Source organism: Biomphalaria glabrata, chromosome 3 (genome assembly GCF_947242115.1).
Source record: "Biomphalaria glabrata chromosome 3, xgBioGlab47.1, whole genome shotgun sequence".
NCBI classification, from domain to species: Eukaryota; Metazoa; Mollusca; class Gastropoda; family Planorbidae; genus Biomphalaria; species Biomphalaria glabrata.
The window spans coordinates 50,131,037-50,153,571 of NC_074713.1; the positions used below are offsets into that span (position 1 = coordinate 50,131,037).

At 34.5% G+C, this 22,535-nt stretch overlaps 1 protein-coding gene across 4 annotated transcripts in view; it reads right to left on the reverse strand.

Moving 5' to 3' along the window:
* The window catches only part of LOC106055422 (cytoplasmic dynein 1 heavy chain 1-like), a 57,938-nt gene that overhangs the window by 10,936 nt on the left and 24,467 nt on the right, over positions 1-22,535 (reverse strand). For 2 of the 4 annotated variants that reach the window (XM_056022483.1, XM_056022485.1), the window contains exons 51-81: positions 21,188-21,362; positions 20,942-21,095; positions 20,679-20,844; positions 20,238-20,401; positions 19,973-20,159; positions 19,393-19,656; positions 18,868-19,080; positions 18,674-18,765; positions 18,051-18,144; positions 17,264-17,455; positions 16,570-16,749; positions 15,844-15,997; positions 11,407-11,602; positions 8,786-8,903; positions 8,037-8,252; positions 7,045-7,183; positions 5,932-6,032; positions 5,336-5,520; positions 4,659-4,728; positions 4,408-4,554; positions 2,920-3,009; positions 2,755-2,815; positions 2,386-2,473; positions 2,113-2,278; positions 1,497-1,631; positions 1,148-1,242; positions 960-1,062; positions 784-855; positions 568-643; positions 274-434; positions 21-132 (exon numbers count right to left, since the gene is read on the reverse strand). In XM_056022483.1, the coding sequence (XP_055878458.1) occupies positions 21-132; positions 274-434; positions 568-643; positions 784-855; positions 960-1,062; positions 1,148-1,242; positions 1,497-1,631; positions 2,113-2,278; positions 2,386-2,473; positions 2,755-2,815; positions 2,920-3,009; positions 4,408-4,554; positions 4,659-4,728; positions 5,336-5,520; positions 5,932-6,032; positions 7,045-7,183; positions 8,037-8,252; positions 8,786-8,903; positions 11,407-11,602; positions 15,844-15,997; positions 16,570-16,749; positions 17,264-17,455; positions 18,051-18,144; positions 18,674-18,765; positions 18,868-19,080; positions 19,393-19,656; positions 19,973-20,159; positions 20,238-20,401; positions 20,679-20,844; positions 20,942-21,095; positions 21,188-21,362 (4,366 nt within the window). Of the gene's footprint in view, positions 1-20; positions 133-273; positions 435-567; positions 644-783; positions 856-959; positions 1,063-1,147; positions 1,243-1,496; positions 1,632-2,112; positions 2,279-2,385; positions 2,474-2,754; positions 2,816-2,919; positions 3,010-4,407; positions 4,555-4,658; positions 4,729-5,335; positions 5,521-5,931; positions 6,033-7,044; positions 7,184-8,036; positions 8,253-8,785; positions 8,904-11,406; positions 11,603-12,128; positions 12,325-15,843; positions 15,998-16,569; positions 16,750-17,263; positions 17,456-18,050; positions 18,145-18,673; positions 18,766-18,867; positions 19,081-19,392; positions 19,657-19,972; positions 20,160-20,237; positions 20,402-20,678; positions 20,845-20,941; positions 21,096-21,187; positions 21,363-22,535 lie in introns of all 4 variants that reach the window. The other 2 variants (XM_056022482.1, XM_056022484.1) reach the window with 1 other exon arrangement.

Here is a 22,535-nt window from a genome sequence, read left to right on the forward strand (position 1 = left end):
TAAGTAAACAAAAAATGTACCTATAGCAATAGAAGTGAGTTGTCTATTGAGTTCAGCAGCCAAGTCATCCACCCTGGAGCTGGCATCATAGCCTGGCACTGAACACATCAAGATTGGTGTTGCTCCCTTGATCTATAATGTACAAACACAAATAAAAATATTAGAAATAGAATGAAAAGTTTTTGAGAAAGTTTAGCACAAAACAAAGACACATATTAGTAGTGTGTTGGATAGTACTGTAACCTGGGAGTACGGTGGATAAAAATCAAGTACCTCATTTTCACATATTGATGCCAGGTTCATTTCTTTAGCAGTGACATGAACAAAGTCTGTTCCTAAAACCTTTTCCACAAAGATACGAGCCATGGCAGTCAATCTGTCGGGTCTTAAAGCATGGATCACCAGCAATCCTTGAACAGACTTGCCAACAGCAGCTGTTTAGAGAGATAAGTAACATTTTATAACTTAGATCGAAATCTCTGTTATTTATTTTTATTCATGAAAAAAAAGTAACTATCATTTAGACCAATATAAAACAAACTAATTAACATAATCTAAAGGACTTACACAAAGGCTTGTCTTCAACCCATATCTGAGGAACATCTTGCTCTGGATTAGAACTTTCAAGCCAGGATTGGAACAACTGAAATTGAGTTCACAAATATCATTAGGAATTGAAATTTAAACATTGCACAAATAGTTGGGAAAAAAAAAAAAAAACTCCAATAATACAACACAATCTAACAGCAATGTCTATGACATGCTAAAAAGCCAGTCTCTTACCGGGTTGCTAGTGACTTCACTGATGACATTTCTAAATGATGGAAGTTTACTCAGACGTTCCAGTGCAGCATGCTATCAAGCAAAACAAGAAACAAATCAATTGACATGAGATATGGTTATAAGCAATTGTTTTAGAAGCTTTAAAATAAGAGTGTACTCATTGATTACAGTTGTACCTGTTGATTGGTTAGACCTGGCACAGACGATTTAGGCTTTTCAGTCAAAAGTCCTTCCTGGCTTCGCATAAAGTGTTCAAACTCAGCCTCATAGGTGCTTTCACTGTAACGCAAGTACCATGTTATTAGCTTAGGCATGAAACAAGTTTGTTTCTAAATATCTACACTGCTCATTAGAGTCACCGTACCTGACTTGACCAGTCAGATGAATTCTACACAGTTGAATGGCAAATGTAATTCTGTCTTGGTGAAGCATACCTCGACCAACTCGGCTGTAAGTTTCCTGTGAACACGTTGTAAGTAAAACATAGGTCAGGACACACAAAGTGGATTTGAGAGTAATAGAGAGGAAAAGGAAAAGGGGGGAGAAAGTATGTGTATATAACTTTTTAACTGTCTTCTTTTCATAGTATACTCTTTGATGGATTTGGTGAAATGTCTTAGTGGAATTATTTCAAGTTTTGGCCCATGAAGAAGATTTATCTGCTCCCTGGTTCAAACCTGAGTTAACCTGAAGTCTAAAGAAACAAAACTTACCATGAAGAGATCAGTGGTGATTCTGGAAAGTCTTGCTGAATGTTCCTTCATGTTAGTTAAGTGTGGGTTGTTACTGGTGGTGGCATGGAAGATCTCCAAGAAAAACTGCAGTGAGTACTGGTACAGGAAGTGAACCTGGTGATCAACATAAGGTCAACATTAAATTTGGAGACTTTCTGATGACTATGCAAAGCATATTTAACTTGTTTTTGCAATAATTTTAGCCAAAGTAAAAGTTTCTTTCACTAAACAAAGGGTTTAAATCATTCATGTCGTGAAGCCAACACAGGTGACTTAACTTCCCCAACTAAGCTGGATGACTCAGGATCTTCAGCTTGGAAGCCAAATGCTCTTTCACTTAGGCCACCCCGTGCTACATAAACATTGAACTAATGAGCTAATGTCAGCATAAAAAACAACAACTCAGTAACAAAGTACCAACAGACGTCATTTTGTTTTTGCTATTTCCTGTAAGACAGTTTAAAAACTAGCAATGGCATCAATACATTCTAGTGGTAAGACTGTCTCTCTCAACACACTAAGACTAACACTTTTTTTTGTTAGACATACTATGAAACTTTGATCTTTGTGTGTGCCAACATTGTGTGGTACCAACCTGTTGGAGTGCTTCCAGTGTAAAGTAAATGCTAGAACAACTCATGGCCAGAGGCTCATACTGCTGAGACACTGTCTCCACTTCTGCCATCACCACATCTGTCTCTTCTACTTTCTTAGCCACCTCAGCAGCTTCTGTTTTCAATTTCTCCAAATGACTCAAAATGCTATCAAATGGACACAGGAGTTTGATCAAATTTTATATACAAGTGTAAAAAAATGATGTATTTTTTTAGAGAAAATAATAAGTAAATTATCTATTCAGTTAACTAACCTGTCATCGTCCAATATTTTGCCTTTGACATCATTCAAAGATTGTAACAAAGATTTCTCCAGTTGTCTCAGTCGCAGTTGAAATTCACCTGGAAATTACATTATTACATTACATTAAATACGAGTAAATTTGATTCAAACCATTCGATAAATAGACCAAAAATGTTAAGAGTAAAGATTGAAAGATTTTTTATCAACCATGTCCCTACTTTTATATCAAATAAACCCAGCAACTTAAGCTAAAAAGGCCCTACTTTTATATCAAATAAACCCAGCAACTTAAGCTAAAAAGCCCCTACTTTTACCTATATAAAAAAAAACATCAACTTAAACTCAAATGTTTGATACCAACAATAGAAACAAAACCTACCTTGTAGTTTCAATAAATCTGATCTCTTCTCATCTACATCAGGTCTCTCTGCTTTAAGGACCTAGAGTGTACAAATGAAGATACATCTAATCGAATGTTTCAGACTTTATCTTCTTCAACATATAGATATAGTAATATAGACTTTTGTATTAAATGTTTACTGACCTGGTTCAAACATTGACTCTGTAAACTACTTCTTGTGACTGTAAAGTTAACAAAGGTCACACGAGAGCAAAGGTCAGGAGCAAACTCCACCTGCAGACAAGGGAAGATGTATTGGGTGATATGTGATGTGGGAACACAAGATACGACTGAAATCAATGTCTGCAGTGTTCAACCAAAGTCTGGGTATGCAATGTTAGCATCAGCAATCTCTCAATAATAACATTACAAAGTTAGCTTTTGCTATTTCCTATAAGACAGTTTAAAAACTAGCAATGGTATCAATACATTCTAGTGGTAAGACTGTCTTAGTGCACTAAATAATTAACTACATTTAAAACATTTAAACACTCTTTTGAAAATAAATTTTGGTTTAAAATTCAGATTAAAGTTAATGTGACACAGCCATGATTTTTACTAGCTCATGTATCAGAGTTTGTCGAGACTTTTACTAGCTCATGTATCAGAGTTTGTCTAGATTTTTACTAACTAATGTATCAGAGATTGACTAAACTTTAAGTTTTAATTTAAGACAACAGAAATTGACAGCAAATGTATTTTTGGAAACTCATCTGCTTAAAATGTGCCAACTTGGCAGAGAAAAAAAAAAAAGATGCTAAAATAACTCATTGTACTCAAAGGTTAGTTTTAAGATATGTAAAAGCAAAATTAACTCTTTAGGTGTCATCAGTGCAAGATGAATGGGTAAGGAGCAAAGATATTACGATGACACTTGGGATAAGCTAGACCCCTGAAATCAGCTCAACATAGCAGAAAAAAGGTCTCTTTTATAAGTATCATTTCCTACACATTTTGAACTGTAACAATGGCAGACATCCCAATTCTACAAAATATGGCTAATAACAAGTGGCCAGATACAGAAACAATTTCTAAACTAAGTAACTGATAAATTATAGTACAAAAGACTAGTAAGTAAAGTATTCATCATCTCTGGTCTATCAAATAACTTCTAATGTAACTTGGGTGACTGGCTCTTCAGTTTTGATGTTATCACGTCTGTTAGTATCACATGTGACATTACAATGTAAACCGTTCTATATCACAGGCAGGTTTGTAATGCAATTGTAAGGTCAAGGTTCATGTAGGACAGATTTAAAGCTAGACATGATTCCAGACAAACATGCTAGTGGTAAGTCTGTCCAAATGACTACCTTAGTCTTCCAAGTGTCTCAACTATTCCCCTAATCAAGCATTAATTAGTATTTGAAGCAGTTCCTTTTTGAATTATTTAGTAACACAGCTTCCACTAAATAACATTGGGATAAGTAAAGTTACCCCTTTCAGGCCTTGCGATCTATAGGGCAGATGATGTAAAGATCATCTGTTTCTGTGGCTCACAGTTAACAAGGGTGTCATGTGTCAGCACAGTGACCCACCACCTTTACTTTTCCCCATCTATGATGTCAGATACCCATTAAAGCTGGGTGGACTCAAATACATCCAGTCCTACATAAATTCCAATCAACTTACATTAGGATCTCTGGTAGTCAGGAAAATGGTAAATGAGGGAGACAAATCAATGTCCTGGTCGCCGATAGAAATCAACACACGTCCACCAGTTCTGCGTAGCTCTCTGTTTAGCACTGGGTTTAATATTGGGTCATAGTTCTCAACATCCTGGTCAGGAAACAAAAACACTTCAAAAAGTCAGACCTCTAGTGACTAATTAAAACTAATTCCCATCATAATAACTTGTCAAAAATGAAACAATTCAAACCCACCTGAACCAATAATGGATTACCAAATCGAAGAGCACTTTCCAGGTTTTTACGGAAAGCATCATCCAAAAAGCTGAAAAGAAAAAAATATTTATGAATAAATTATTCAAATCATACATTACAAAATGGGACTATGTAAATATACAGTGTAAGAAGATTGTACTGGCCAGAAACCTGCATTCTCTACAGAAAACTAGATGACTGCGTCTCAATGGTCCAGGTTGGAACCCTGAAGGGGGCTAGGAACTAATCTTCATTTCTGAAAGGGGCTAGGAACTAATAATCTTCTTTTCTAAAGGGGACTAGGAACTAATAATCTTCATTTCTGAAGGGGGCTAGGAACTAATAATCTTCATTCCTGAAGGGGGCTAGGAACTAATAATCTTCTGTTTTGAAGGGGGCTAGGAACTAATAATCTTCATTTCTGAAGGAGGCTAGGAAGTAATAATCTTCATTTCTGAAGGGGGCTAGGAACTAATAATCTTCTGTTCTGAAGGGGCTAGGAACTAATAATCTTCATTTCTGAAGGGGGCTAGGAAGTAATAATATTCATTTCTGAAGGGGGCTAGGAACTAATAATCTTCATTTCTGAAGGAGGCTAGGGGCTAGGAAGTAATAATATTCATTTCTGAAGGACCATGTAAAAGACAACAAAGTGCCCGTAGAAGAAGTGGTGGTACCTAGTTTTTGTGATCTTCCTCTCTTTGAACTCATTCATAATGAACTCCGTGGCTTGACCTGACGGGTCAATGATCAGTGGGTATCTGTTGAACCTCTTCAGCATGATGGCATTCTCAGTGCAAAGTTCATCCGTTGGTAGGGCATTGGCCTGCCACTTCAATCTCTCATCCGCATTGGACAGGTACTGAAACATAATTAGATAGTTTAAATAACAGAAACTGTAACAACAGGTCAATGAATTATATCAATGAAAAAAAAATGTTAGGGTTAGAGTCCTGTAACAACATGTCAATGAATTATATCAATGAAAAAAAAATGTTACTTGTAAATTAAGACATTTTTGTGAATTTTTAATCTACTTTCATATTTAAAAAAATTGTCAAATCTGGAAGTACTTCTTATGCAAAGAAGTCTAGTTCCCTATGTAGCATTACAATTAGTTTACTATCTAAATCAAAGACAGTTTGCAATGAAATTGTAATGCCAAGGTTTATGTTGGACAAATTTAAAGCTAGACATGACTCAATAGTATCATGCTAGTGGTAAGTCTGTCCAAACAATTCAATCAAAACCTGGACAAGTAATGCAACTGTACCTCTGTTTTAGCCAGGTCAGATCTGAACTGAATGTTGGCTTTGAGTAGATGGTCACACCAGTTAGAGAACAGACTGTGTCTCATGAGCTGATCAAAGTAACCTGCATATGAAACAGAAATACAGAATGTTGTTAAGCTGAATATGAAAGAGAAATACAGAATGTTAAACTGAATATGAAAGAGAAATATAGAATGTAAAACTGAATATGAAAGAGAAATACAGAATGTTGTTAAACTGAATATGAAAGAGAAATAGAGAATGTTAAACTGAATATGAAAGTGAAATACAGAATGTTAAACTGAATATGAAAGAGAAATACAGAATGTTAAACTGAATATGAAAGAGAAATACAGAATGTTGTTAAACTGAATATGAAAAAGAAATACAGAATGTTGTTAAACTGAATATGAAAGAGAAATACAGAATGTTAAACTGAATATGAAAGAGAAATACAGAATGTTAAACTGAATACGAAAGAGAAATACAGAATGTTAAACTGAATATGAAAGAGAAATACAGAATGTTAAACTGAATATGAAACAGAAATACCAAATGTTGTTAAACTGAATATGAAAGAGAAATATAGAATGTTAAACTGAATATGAAAGAGAAATACAGAATGTTGTTAAACTGAATATGAAAGAGAAATACAGAATGTTAAACTGAATATGAAAGAGAAATACAGAATGTTAAACTGAATATGAAAGAGAAATACAGAATGTTGTTAAAATGAATATGAAAAAGAAATACAGAATGTTGTTAAACTGAATATGAAAGAGAAATACAGAATGTTAAACTGAATATGAAAGAGAAATACAGAATGTTAAACTGAATATGAAAGAGAAATACAGAATGTTAAACTGAATATGAAAGAGAAATACAGAATGTTAAACTGAATATGAAACAGAAATACCAAATGTTGTTAAACTGAATATGAAAGAGAAATACAGAATGTTAAACTGAATATGAAACAGAAATACAGAATGTTGTTAAACTGAATATGAAAGAGAAATACAGAATGTTAAACTGAATATGAAACAGAAATACAGAATGTTAAACTGAATCACAAAACACTTTAGAGGAGAGATGACTAAGTTGTACACTGTACCCACCTCCATAAGCCATGAAGGCAGAGGAGAGCAACACGTCCCCAATGATGGTAGCCATCTGGTTCTTAAATGTCTGGCTACCCAGCTCCCATCTCTGTTTCTCACTAGCCAAACTGTTCAGTAGGGCAACACTACGTTCAACCTACAGCCAACAATGATATAGAAGGCAAAGCTAGTCATGCATAGGGAACAACTCTTCATACAAATGTTATTGGGGGAAAAAAATGAACATTTAACAATCCGAAACAAATAAATGATAAAAGATGAAAAGTTATAACATTTTGGAGATAAATGTCAACTAAATGCTTTAGAGAAAATGTTGTGGTGGCCAAATGATACAAAAAATCTTGATGCAGATTCAAAGGTATCAAGTTCAAATCTCTGGAAATGTTGATGCTCTTAAGCTCAGCTCTTATATTAAAGTGGAGATAGTAATGAAGAATAAAGGTGGTTGGTCAATGTCTGAAATAAGTTCAACATTAAACTGGGAGACTTTCTGATCACTTCATGCCAAGTTGATAATACCTGCTTTGAATGTTTGCAATGATTCTTTATAAATAAAAAAAAAAGTTTCTTTTCCTGAACAAAAATGTCTCCACCGTGAGTACAAGGACAATAATGTTAAGTGTTTTGTTAAGCAGCCAGAACAACAACTGACTTTACTTCTCCGATCTTAAGGTACCCTATTGAACTGGGTGAAAGTGTCCACAAAGAGCTTGACTCAGGCTCATCAACTTGGCAGAAAAGGGCTCTATCACTTAGACCACCACATGCTACATAAACTTATGACCTAATGTTAGCATCAACTCAACTCAATAACAAAGTACTGAGAGATGGTTAGTTTTGCTATTCATTTTAAGACAGTTTAAAAACTAGCAATGGTATCAAAACATTCCAGTGGTAAGACTGTCTATGTCCATGCAACACAGTGAAAAGAAAACCAAGACTTTTCTTTAGGACATGTATTAACCATTTTTTAAATGTCATCCTCTTACCTTAGCCTCTACAGAAGCCAAATCAGCCTTGATGGCTTGAGCCTGACTAATGAGGACAGCGTACTCCTCCTTGTACTTGGCTATACTCTTCTCCAACTCAGCAATCAACTTGTTGACTTCCTCAGCTTTCAGCCTGTTCTCTTCCGCTTGGTTCTCCAGTTCAGTCAACTCATTTCTTAGCGGCTCAATTCTCTTCAACATGTCAGCATACTGAATCTGTTGAACGAACAATGGATCTTACAGCTGCAGGCAATCTAACACGATTTTTGAATTACAAATATTATGTATTTAACCATGTGAAAACAACAACAAAGTAAAAACAACAACACATCTTAACTGAAACATTTTGTTGTGAGCCTCAATCATGTAGATGTACAGATTCATAGGTCTAGAGACCTAAAGGCTCTAATGTTAGCATCAACAAAACAGCTCAATAATACTATTATACAGTACTAAGAGATAGAATTATCAATGCTAATATTCTCTAAGACAGTTTAAAAACTAGTAATGGTATCAATACATTCTAGTGGTAAGACTGTCTCTCTGCAGTAACAAGTATAGACATAAACTGCTATCAATGAAACAATGATTAATCCTAAGTAGAATTTCTAGCTTTCTTTCTTGTGTTTTCTTTTTGTTTTATTATGGAACAATAACTGGAGTTAAAAGTTTCCCTTATATTTAAAAAAAAAAAAAAAAAAGTAAATTGTTAACTTAGTTTTAGAAGAAAAAAGAATCAATTAGTATACCTGAGCAATGGCCCATTTCACCATAGGGCCACAGGCTAAACTGGCCCTATTGACTTTTTCATAATTGTATTCAGGATTGTTCAAATATTTGCTCTTCATTTTCTGACGTATGTCATCACTGGAGATAGACAATTTCAAACTTACAAATTATACATTTTTTTTTAGAGTTAGTCCCAATTACAAATTCTTTAAGTCTTGCAACGTGGTCATGTCATTGATAATAACGTATGGTATACAAATGTTGTTAGCTAATTGTGAACAAACATTAACAAGTTGGAACATCTTGAAATTAGACCATGTATAAACAAAAAGCTTTCACCAGCTACAAATTAAAATAAATTAATTATATTTATTTTTAATTAATCAAAATGAAAGTTATCAGAGAGATAAAAATGAGAAACCAAAATTTTAGCAATGATTTTCTAACCTAAATGCATTTGAGAAGATGGTAAGATTATATCAATAAAGAAAAAAGAACAACAACAAATATCATTCTGCTAGTCTCTGTACTGATAAGTTAATATAACTGACCTAACCCTTATCTTGTACAAATATGTCTCTGAAATGGTAAGTTAAATATAACTGACCTAACCCTTACCTTGTACAAATATGTCTCTGAAATGGTAAGTTAAATATAACTGACCTAACCCTTACCTTGTACAAATATGTCTCTGTACTGATAAGTTAATATAACTGACCTAACCCTTACCTTGTACAAATATGTCTCTGTACTGATAAGTTAATATAACTGACCTAACCCTTACCTTGTACAAATATGTCTCTGTACTGATAAGTTAATATAACTGACCTAACCCTTACCTTGTACAAATATGTCTCTGTACTGATAAGTTAATATAACCGACCAAACCCTTACTTTGTACAAATATCTACAAAACTTCATTCCTAATCCAGTGCTATCTGCCTACACAACTAACACAAACTAGACATACAAACCTGTTTTACTTTTGTAGTTTATTTCTAAATGAAACAGACTGATAGTGTAATTGTAATTAGAGACCATTTAGATATAAACACAAGATTCCAGAGTTCAAACAATTCACAAGCTGGATACAAGGACATGGAGTCCAACAAACTCATACATCAACAGTTGAATGGAAGCAAACAGCTTGGGACCATTCAAGTTAATACAACAACAGATCATGCAGAGTCCTGAAGTCCAATGACTAGAGATGTCACAGTCATTTCAAGTAGTTAAAGGGATCATTATTTGCAGACATATAGACAGTTATGGACAGAAATATTGAGAATCAGATTTGTAAACCAATGTTTCATCATTATCTTTCCTCTGCGTTCCTCATGGAATATAAGGCCTCAGTAAAAACACGCCACTCTCCACAGCCTCTTGCTGGTTTTTAATGGCTTTCCAGTTATTTCCTGTCCTCTCGACTTCATCTAGTATACTGCGTCACCATGTTCTTTTTTAAACCAATGTTTAAGTATATAATATACAGGTCATGGAAAAAACACTTTTTATAACATAGTTTCTAAAGTATTTGATAAACTGCAAACATTATTTTTTATAACAATTGTGTGAATGAATTCAACTGATGTCTTGTAGAAGAGCCTAACATTTCAAGTACAATGGGGATTATGTTGTTGAGCAGTCTATCCAGCCTCTTCACTTTAAATGTTTGGGAAAGTTCAATTGACTAGTTATTCTTTTTTTTCAAGGCATTTGTTTTATTGTAACAAAAACATTTTGTCACATCCCCATTCTCTGGTAGAACAGTTGGAAGAAATTGAAAGTACACACCAATGTCTGCCAGACAACCAAATATTATTTAGAAAAAGAGTGCATCGCAGTAAGAAGTTTCTCATTCAAAATCAGCTACTTTTTGAAGAGAACCTTTTATCCTGAATAATTGCAATGGAAATGTCCCACATTGCTATGACTTTGAAGGATGCGTAACAAAAGTTGTGAACTATTATTATCATGTGCCACCCAAGAATTTTGGAGCTGTAATGATTTCAACCCAAGAAAAAAATTCCTTGTTTTTCTAAACAGATCTTAGTAAATGATAACATCATAGATAATTCCATAGCTATTGAATCGAATGCATTGAGCTTTAGAAGTAGGGAGTTTGAATAAAAACCAAACCAAGTTAAACTTAAATAAACTGAACATAATGCAGAGGCTGTCATTTTTATCTACTTCCAAGCCGTAACAACAATCTTAAAAATCTCCATAATTTTTATTTTTTCATCTTTGAATAATAAAAAAAAAAAACAGCACAAGATTCACATACTTAAATAATGGGTCACATGTGCCTTAAAATCTACTCAATAAGACTAGCAACCTGGTCAGGCAATGGAAATGTTTTGGTTCCAGATAAACAAACAGAAGGTTGGAACCTCTAATTTAGCTATGAACCTCTAATTTAGCAATGAGGACTTCTTCTCCCCCACCTAAGAATTTTTTAGTTAAGCTCTTTTTTTAAAAAAGCATTTCAAAATTTCTATTCCATGTGTTCCCATAGGCTGAAGTGTATTATTCACAATACCCTTGGTATTAAAATAAATTTTATGTTATTTCATTTCAATGTAAAATTTACATATTTTACAAAATAAAAGTGACGCAGGGAAAAAAAAAGAAAACTTACGAAATATCATCAGTCTTCATGTTTACAATAGATGTGATGAAACTGTCCTTGATGATGACCTGTCGAATGACCTTCCAGTCGGTAGCATTCTCCCCCAGTAGCAAGCAAATAGCCTCAAGTGCTAGTTTGACCACAGGAGGTGGATTGCCCATAGACCTAATCTCAACCAAGTCCTTCTTCTTGATGCCCTTAACAGCTGCAGTTTGTGGAGAGAGTTGAAGGCGGGAGGAGAGAGAGTAGGGAATGAACCAAAACAGTGTCACAACAAAATGAAGGCAATGTATCCAGATGAGATGAAACTGTGTTGTGTACACAATTATTCTGTTCACCTTTACACAAGTTGTTGATTTAAAAAAGAATTGTGGAAATAATAATGGTAGGGAAGGGAAGGAACTTGGAAAAACTCAAGGGCAATAATGAAAATGAATGCGATAGGTCAAATCAAAGGGTCAGACAAAATAACACTTATATGTATGTATGCGTGTGCTCCCAGACATGCACAAGACAATATTCTATTCATGCCACAGCACAATACATGCTCCATTGAGTCGACTTGCCCCAAGCCATTAAACTCCACAGAAAGCTGTCAACCAATTGTACTTACCCTGACATGAAAAAGTAATCCAACCTTTGTGATCAAATTTAATATCGAACCTTGAAATAAAAAGGGGCAACATTACATTGCTTCCAGCCTTGCATCAATAGCTAGGTCTCAAACTTACGTAATATCATCTGTCTTGAAATTGACTATTGTCGAGATAAAGTTTTCCCTCATGATGATCCCCCTGAGGGCTTTCCAGTCCAAGTCAGACTCCCCTAGCAAGACACAGATAGACTCCACTGCCAGCTTCACGGCAGCGGGAGGGTTGTTCAAAGTCCTGACTTCCACCAGATGTTGTTTCTTGATGGACTTTACAGCTAGCACCAACAAAGCACACAAAACAGTTGAAATAAAAAGGAATTTCCACTGGGTGGGGGGAGACATTTTCTCATGGATTTCTATTGCTTAACAGGATAATAAATTTAAGCTTTTTTTTTTTCATGTCTAATTACATAATTAGAAAAGTGAAGTGGTTTTTAATTTAATTTTTTTTGCTTTCAATTAATATTATAAAGCAAATTACTGTATTTCTAATTCAATTTGATCAATCCATGAGAAATAAAAAATTGAAATATCTCAACAAAAAGCAAGGCATTAAAAAAAATATATTAATTTTAAAAAATTGTATAGATTTCTCCTTTTTTTTGTTTGTTAAAAGTTTAATGGAGTTGATGATAATTAGACAAACATTGATAAGAAAATAGTTACTGTAGAAATAAAACAATTTATAAGGCATGCAACAACTTTGAAAACCTACACCAAAGATCTATGTAGCATGCTATGGAGTTTGAAATGACACCTTATCAAATAAACAACTAAAATAAAAAGCATATGTAACGTTTGTTTGACTTCCCAATGTTGCTGTAAAAAAAACATTGACAAGCAATTTGTTGGTAAAAAAGCAGCAAAAAAAAAATATTGGAGGGGGGGGGGGTCAAAGGTTAATTTATTTTTTTTTTAAATGCCACAGGAAGTCCTCCTGTATTACTAAAGAGTGTTTAGACTAAACTTGGGACATGAGGATACAGAGTCTGAGCTAAAAAAGGTTAAAGGTTAGGGACTATCTTAAGTTGTTTTGTTAGGAGAGGAAGTCGGTAGTGTCATGGTTCGATACATGTCTGTGACCATTATGCAATGTTTAAATAAAATATGAAATATTACATATGTATAATACATGGTGTATGTATAATATATTGTGTACGTATAATATATTGTGTATGTAAAAATAGAGTGTGGAAACAGTTTACAAATAAAATGGAAGGAAAAATGTGAATTCTGTGTAATTTTAAATAATATAAGATTTTATACCTTAAATTTTTTATTTTAATCATTATAAATTTGTGAAGAACAAAAAATAAGCATACACAATTTTGCCATAAAGATAAATACACTTAAGTATGAGACTATGATGTCATGATGAGCAGAGGTGATACTAATCAGTACGTTTTGGTGCCAGACTATTTGGTCTTATATATATATATATATATATATATATATATATATATATATATATATATATATATATATATATATATATATGTATATTCATTTATTGTTCATTCAACTATGTTTTTCCAATTACTGATACAAGTTTTATGAGTGTGCTTGTGTTCAAAGTATCTGCAAATTATGTAATACAGTTTTGTTGTTTTTTATTTTCATTGGATTTTGTCAAGATAGGACTAGGGAGTCATATTAACTCGAGTTAGATTTGAGTATTTTTAGAACTGTGAAATGATGAAATTGACATTGATAACAGATTATCAACAACTGGAGTCTGCATTGTATTGTGCTGCATGGGCGTAGCCAGGGGGGGTTCTTGGGGTTCAAACCCCCCCCCCCCCCCCCCCCCCCCCCCCGAAATGAAATCTTCCCCCCTGGGGGGGGGGGACGGAATTAAGTGACTGATTTTTGCTTTCATTTTGTTTATTTTAGGTGAGATTTTAATACTAAATCATCACTTACCACAGCACAGCCGAGGCAGTTTTGAGTTAAAAACCCTCTACCAGGGGGTTTTGAGTTTAAATCCCCCTACCGGGGGGTTTTGAGATTTTAAAAACCCCTATCAGGGGGTTTTGAGATACAAATCCCTCTACCAGGGGGCTTTGAGTTAAAACCCCCTACAGGGGGTTTTGAATTTTAACCCCCCTACCAGAGGTTTTTGCAGTTAAATCCCCCTCTTCTATAAAACAAAACAAAAAAAAATGCAAACAACAATCTCCAAATTCCAACAGCACAGTTGAGGAAGATTTTGATTTTAAAACCCCATCCAAAATTTACGATAACCCCATCTTCAATATAAAAAAAGCAAATTACACACTTAAAATTCTATGAGCGTAGCCAAAGGGGTTTTGAGTTTAACCCCCCTCCCACTTCCAGTTGGGGTTTGAAGCTAAAAAGTACCTCTTCAATATAAAAAAAAAGCAAATTACACACTATAAAATCTATGAGCGTAGCCAAAGGGGGTTTTGAGTTTAAATCCCCCTCCTCCAGATGGCTTTTTCTTTAAAGTTTAAAACCCCTCCAGATGGTTTTGAGTTTAAAATTCCCCTACAGAGCGTTTAGAGTTGAAAACCTCTCTCTTCAATATTATTTTAAAGCAAACTACAGTCACCAAATTCTATGATCGTAGCTAAATGGGGTTTTGAATTAAAAACAAAACAAAAAAAACTCCAGAGATTTCTTAGTTTAAAACCCCTCAACAGATGATTTGACGAAAAAACTTTCCTTGTCGATATAAAATCTAAAGCGAAATACAGGCAAGTAATTCCAAGAGCGTAGTCAAGAAACGTTACAAATTTCTACCAGTGGCTTGGGCTCCATTAATTAAGTGTGAATAGTCTTCTTCCGAAATTGAAAATCATTAAATGTGTCTCAACAAAGATGGCTAAGACAGATTTTAAGAGTCAGTCATAGAGATCGGGTCTAAATCAAAGAAATCATATGCCGAACTGGGAGTCGAATCCTTAGTAAGGTTGTGACAGAGCGTCGCATGAGGTTTTGCGGGACATGTTTTCCGACAAAATGAATTACGCAAAATAAGAGTTGCGGAAAAAAACTTGCCGGAAAATGCGCCGAACGGCGCGAGAGGGTCTAAGTCAGTAAGAATAGCACATTAGGTTTTTGAAATAAAACTTTTTAATAGCAAGATAATGCACTGTAGATACCTCAGAATATGCATTTTGTTGGCTTTCAATACCAGAAATAGTGCTCGGCGGCGGGGCTTCACCCCGCGCTGGGGGAGCGCTGCGAACTCCCCCAGACCCCCTTGCTAGCAAGGGCGGGGAGTCTACAATAAACAATAAACGTCTTCCGAAAGGGTCAGAATGTAATAAAGATTAATTATGTACACACACACACACACATATATTTTTTTCCCCCCAAAACCCTCCCCGAAAAAAAATCCTGGCTACGCCCATGTTGTGCTGTATTATATCAAGTGACCAGCCTGGTGTCTCCTTACATACAATGGTGGTAGAAAGGGAAGCTTGGACAATTTTTTAAAATGTTTATTACCAAATGTTTTGTTTTCTGAGTTCTAGTCAGAACTTCTAGAACCAATGCTTCAAGTGCCAAAACGTTACATATTGATGATGATATTATTATAGAATCAAATTCATGTTTAAATAGAGGTCAGAACTTCTAGAACCAATGCTTCCAGTGCCAAAACGTTATATACTGATGTTGATATTATTATAGAATCAAATTCATGTTTAAATAGAAGTAGAATCAATCTCAAGATTTGAAATTTAGACAATCTCAAAATTTAGTTTTAATTGACTTCATTAAGGTATCAATTGACTTGAATGTCATGAGAAGGTGATGCAATACATTACCATTCTGAGCTTCAATGACAGCTGGTTCTACTTGTTCCAGATCAGCTCTGACACTACTTTGCTTCTCTGAGATGATCTTAGTCTGGTCTTTCAATGCTTGCTGGATCTCTTGACTTGTCACTTTCTTACGTTCTGCTTCTTGCTGGTCTTTCACCTGTACACACACAAACAGAAAACAAAAGGACATCACAGCAACATGAAACCATTAGCTCCCAATTCCAGTATTGAATTCATCATCACTGGCCTTCACAAGGGAGGAAGATTACCCTTTGAAACAATAAATATTTTTGCTGATTTTTTCTAAAAAATATTTATAAAACATTTTTTTAAATGACAATAAACAATTTTTAAAATGACACTTTTTAATTATATCTTACCAATTAACAGCCTTATCTGTTGTCAGTTTTCCTGATATAATAATGTTTGGGCATTTTTTTTAAAGTTCAACAATAAAACAGAAAGTTATAACCACTTGAGTTTCATGACATATTTTGTAAGAATCTTTGCACTAGAAACATTTATTAAAACATGAAACATTTATTAAAACATGAATTGATAAGTGGCCATCTCTAAATACAGCCACATTAAGCTTGTAAGGACTTAAAAATGAACTTTAATTTTAAAGATAGATTTTAGCTTTGACAACTAAATACAGAGTGGTTGCCTGAATACTTCACAAACTCAACTAAAATGTGATTGTGCCTCTAGAGTAGTGAAAGTACAAACCATCTGTTTCAGTTTGGCATTGGCAGCATTGTTCTTTTCTTCCAGTTCAATTCTTTTGATGGACAAAGATTTCTGGAGCTCTTCAACTTGTTCCACAGTCTCATGGATCTTCTGGAGACCAACATTCAAGTGAAGCTGCTGCTCTTCAAGGTCAGAGCGCTTCTCATTGTACAGCTTGGCCTAACAACCCAGTGATAAAGTATGATGTAATGTCAAGTTTAATCTAACAACCCAGTGATAAAGTATAATGTAATGTCAATGTCAATCTAACAACCCAGTGATAAAGTATAATGTAATGTCAAGTTTAATCTAACAACCCAGTGATAAAGTATAATGTAATGTCAAGTTCAATCTAACAACCCAGTGATAAAGTATAATGTAATGTCAAAATCAATCTAACAACCCAGTCAAAAAGTATAATGTAATGTCAAGTTCAATGTAACAACCCAGTGATAAAGTATAATGTAATGTCAAAATCAATCTAACAACCCAGTCAAAAAGTATAATGTAATGTCAAGTTCAATCTAACAACCCAGTCAAAAAGTATAATGTAATGTCAAGTTCAATCTAACAACCTAGTAATAAAGTATAATGTACACAGTGATAAAAAGAATAATTTAAATTTCAATTGGAGAAAATAAAAAGATTAAAACATTTCGATTTAAATAAAAATATAACAAGTCATACAACTTACAAAATGGTTGATAAAGTCCAAATAATGTCTTGGTGTGATGGCCATGACACGCCCACTTCTTCTGGCTACTTTACTGTTAGCTTGGTGCAGTGATTGATGGACATACACAAAGCTGTCAATAACTGCCTCTCTATGAGATGGACTGGGATTTAATTTCTCATAAGCAGATGGAAACATATCTGGAGCAGAGTACTGAGAAAACAAATCATCAACAGCATTTAGAAGTTTATACACACAAATTATGCACTTAACGATATGGTAGATAACTATTAGGTCAAAAACAAACTGCACTTGGACAGCTATTTGAGAAAAACATTGCTAAGAACGCTATAAAGATTTTAAGCATAAAAAATCACCCTCATCTTCATGATTTTAACATTTGACCATCACAAAGAAAATATAAGACACCAATCACAAAAACAAATAAGCACAAAAACTCTTGATTCTTTGGAAATTAAATCGTTGAACAAAATGTAACTTACTGTTGTAAATTTCGCATGTTATGTTTAAGAGAAACTGGGGTGTGAACATATATATTTGTATGCTTCTGTACAAATGTTTGCTCTAATCATGTATTGTTTTTTTGTAATGCACAATTGTAAAAAAATTTCCTCACAGATAATAATGGCTATTATTATTATTATTATTACATCATAGCAATAGCTGTTTGGGCAATACTATATAAGACACTTTTTTTCTCCTCTTGAATTGATTTAAAAGCAATAGTAAAAAAACATTTTAACTTTTTTTTTAGTCAACAGAAGAAACAAAAGATATTAGAACTTACAGCTCCTTTCTCTAAGTCCATCTTGGAGGTAAACTCTTTACCAACTTGGAACAAAGCACCATTGGACCAGTCTCCAAACCAATTGAGAACACATCTGTAGACAAAAGTACAGTCATATAACTTTAACAAGAAAAGTCTTGATAGACTGATCTAAACAAAACTGGACCAGTCTCCAAACCAATTGAGAACACATCTGTAGACAAAAGTACAGTCATATAACTTTAACAAGAAAAGTCTTGATAGACTGATCTAAACAAAACTGGACCAGTCTCCAAACCAATTGAGAACACATCTGTAGACAAAAGTACAATCATATAACTTTAACAAGAAAAGTCTTGATAGACTGATCTAAACAAAATTGGACCAGTCTCCAAACCAATTGAGAACACATCTGTAGACAAAAGTACAGTCATATAACTTTAACAAGAAAAGTCTTGATAGACTGATCTAAACAAAACTGGACCAGTCTCCAAACCAATTGAGAACACATCTGTAGACAAAAGTACAATCATATAACTTTAACAAGAAAAGTCTTGATAGACTGATCTAAACAAAGTCTCTGAAGGCTCTCTTCTGCTGTTGTTTATTCCAAGCATAACTAACTTCTAGTGTCTGTTTCCTACCTGTTGAAAAGTGCAGGGGATGTGGCAGCTCTGTCTTTAAGTCCCTCTGATGATGGGTTCATTGTGAATACAACATGAAGATTTCTGATGACCTGAACAAAATAGTAGAAAATATTCTCACTGTATTATCTACAACATTTTTACACTGCCGACAAACTTAAAATAATCATTGGAATGAGCTGAAGAAATCTTACCTGAGAGGTAAACCACTTGTACAGCTCCTCGGCAGAGTCTAACATCAGACCTTCTCTGATAGCCCCTTCTTTACACTGGGTCATCAAGGTGGTGTACTCATCTCCTTCAAACAGACCTGGGACCTCACCGTTGGCAAGCAGTGTGTTCATTCTTTCAAGGAAACTTGAGTCCAGCACATTAGACTCATCCATGATGAAGCAAATCTTCTCACTCTGATGAAAGAATATTAAAACATACTTGTAATGCATCCTATATTATTCTATCATATTAAAATAAAGTTTTGTAACTGACAAGTTTTCAGACTTCCTTTTTGGAAATAAGTGATACAATTAAATGTCAATGTACATTAATTGCAAGAGTAATTTTATGTAACTCTATCCGCTGTCTCAAATTCACACTTGACAGTTTAGAATTCATGGAAATCAAAAAGAAAACTAACCAATGACAAAGAATGGGATAATTTTCATAACACACAGAAGAAGAGAAACATTTTTAAAAATCAATACTGTTTAAAATGTCCTTACCTTACAGCCAGCTCTCCTCAAGACAGAACGCAAGTCTTCATCAAAGTCATTAGCTGAGTACTTGTTGTGTACTTTGATCTGCACCACACTTAGAGCATTCATCCAGGCTACAAACCGAGACAATGTTGTCTTCCCAGAACCACTCACACCAATCAGCAACAGGTGGCCTTGGGGCTGTCTGAAAATTCTGTCGATTCTGAGGACATGGTCCAGGACTTCATCGAATAGGACCAGCGGAACATCCAGTTCTTCTTCATAGAAAACCTAAAAACAGAAATGTGTGATAATGAAATAAATAAGACAAAACAATATACTACATAAATTGTGATAATGAAATTAATAAGGCAAAACAATATACTATATAAATTGTGGTAATGAAATAAATGTGATAACACAATATGCTATATAAATTGTGGTAATGAAATAAATGTGACAAAACTATATCTATATAAACAGTGATAATGAAATAAATGTGACAAAACAATATCAATAAGTTGTTATAATGAAATAGATGTGACAAAACAATATATAAATTGTAGTAATGAAATAAATGTGACATAACAAAATACTAGAGGCTTACTTTAAGTCTTGCTTTAGTATGTTCTCTGAGCTCCTCTCTGTCAACTGGCATGTAGTCTTTAGACAGCCATTTACTGTACAGAATTGGTCTGGCTAGAGCTTCCTGTCTGTTGATGTTGGGGAAATGTTTCAATGCAATGGTATCCACATTTTCATCAGTCCATTGCCTCTCATCATCTTCAATCAATCTGAAATAACAAATCCTCATAGAATCAATCAAGCATCAGTGACAAAGACCAATGTAATGTAATGCAACTAGATCTCACCTGTCTTGGAAGAGTCTCAATGCTTCATGAGCCCAAATGCGAACAAGACCTTCTAGACTGAGACTTTCAAGTGGCCTCAAAGCTTCACAGATGCCTCTTACCCAACGAGTCATTTCACGAGGGCTGTAAATATAATGAGGCTGCATATCCTGAGTGAAACGCTCCTGTTGAAATAATGGAATTTTAATTATTACAACTAAATAAAGCACATATTATTTTAGGAATGAAAAACAGACAAAAAAAATAGCAATTATAAACTGAAGGATTAAATCTGATTTGTTTTCATATAGTCAATTTTATTATAAATAATGATGGTATTATAAAATAATATCTTTTTTTACATAATAAAATAAATACTTTAATCAATTGTACACTTAAAATGGTTTTGAATTGATTGAAAAAATTTAGTGATATTAAAATGTGGAATACGTCTGAACTTACTTGAGACATGATGTAGAACTCCACCATAGCATTGGTCAGAGGGTCCGCATATGGCTTCAGGCTGGGTACCAGACGTAACATAGCTCTGTTGAATGTGCCATAGATCTGTTTCAGAGACAGCTCACCGGGGTAGTCCACATACACCACTGGGACATGACGCAAGAATCTATAGAGACAAATTTCACAAGCCAATTAATTTTTTTTTCTCCACTTGTTGAACATATTGTACAGTACAAGTAGTTATGACAGAACAAATCATTCACCTGTAGGACAAAGGTTTCCTGCCTGGATCAGTGGGGGGGTTACAAGCTCCCACAAACTGGATCCTCTCAAATTTAACCCAGGCTTGATCTGAAGTGCGGTAAAATCCACCATGCTGGACCATCTGGCGCAAGAATGAGATGACACGCTGGGTGCCTAGTAAAGAAATTGACATTTGTAATTATAGTTCACTTATTAAGGTGACATTAAGACTAAAGTTAAACTTCTCCAAGTGTAATACCACTGACCATATTTATCCATGTCTGGCAGATTGATCTCATCACAGAACAAAACCAGCCACTTGTTGAGCTGTATTGGAGAGAGGACAAGCCCGTTGGGTGTCCTGCGGAACTCACAATAGTGATCAAATGTTTTCAGGAGAAGCTCAGGGGTGGTTGCACTGGAAAAGTTCAAGCCTACCACCTACAAAGACAGAAAGAGACATGTTAGCAAAGCACTTCAGGTCAAAAGCAAATTCAAACTTTCAGACTAGACACTCAAGTTTTAACAATGAACATGCTTCATGCTAATGATTCTCATCACTTCAGAGTCCTAAATGTGATCTTAGCCAACAATATACTACAAGAATTCACATGAATTTGATATTGATTATAACAAGTTTCTTTGAAAGCATTTTTTTCAAATGAAGAAAATAAATCTAAAATTAAAATTAAAATAATTTTTTTATTTTTTTAATGTTTCATCAGATCTAGGTTGCTACTGGTTTTTGATTTTTTGAGAAATATGAAAATAAAAACCTAATTATGGTTCCACATTAACTTTTAAAAAAAGAATTATAATAATAATTTCTACCAACTACTTCAGTCTTGTGTCTTGTGTTAATACATCTATCTTCAGACTCCAGACCATAGACATTATCATATATAGTTGGCATCAAAAATTGAAAGTTAACCAGTACATAATACATATTATGCCAGACTCTAGTAAAGATTCTACAATTATCTCCACCTCTCAGAGCACTGAATAAAGTCTACAATTACCTCCATGTCAGGCAGTGCTCTCAGAGCACTGAATAAAGTCTACAATTACCTCCATGTCAGGCAGTGCTCTCAGAGCACTGAATAAAGTCTACAATTACCTCCATGTCAGGCAATGCTCTCAGAGCACTGAATAAAGTCTACAATTACCTCCATGTCAGGCAGTGCTCTCAGAGCACTGAATAAAGTCTACAATTACCTCCATGTCAGGCAGTGCTCTCAGAGCACTGAATAAAGTCTACAATTACCTCCATGTCAGGCAGTGCTCTCAGAGCACTGAATAAAGTCTACAATTACCTCCATGTCAGGCAATGCTCTCAGAGCACTGAATAAAGTCTACAATTACCTCCATGTCAGGCAATGCTCTCAGAGCATTAAAAGGAGAAAAAAAAAAAAAAGGGGGGGGGGGCGGCCCTTATTGTGATCGCCCATTCATGGAAGCTATGACGTAATGTCAGAATTCAAACCAATACGTGCATTAAAATAGCATGCCACGTTAGACAACTCTCCTCGATCTCTGCACTTGTCAACACAAGATGTGGCAGCGTGCAAGGTGAGACAACTCTTTCTCGTCTGACAGTTCTAAAATTATCTTCCC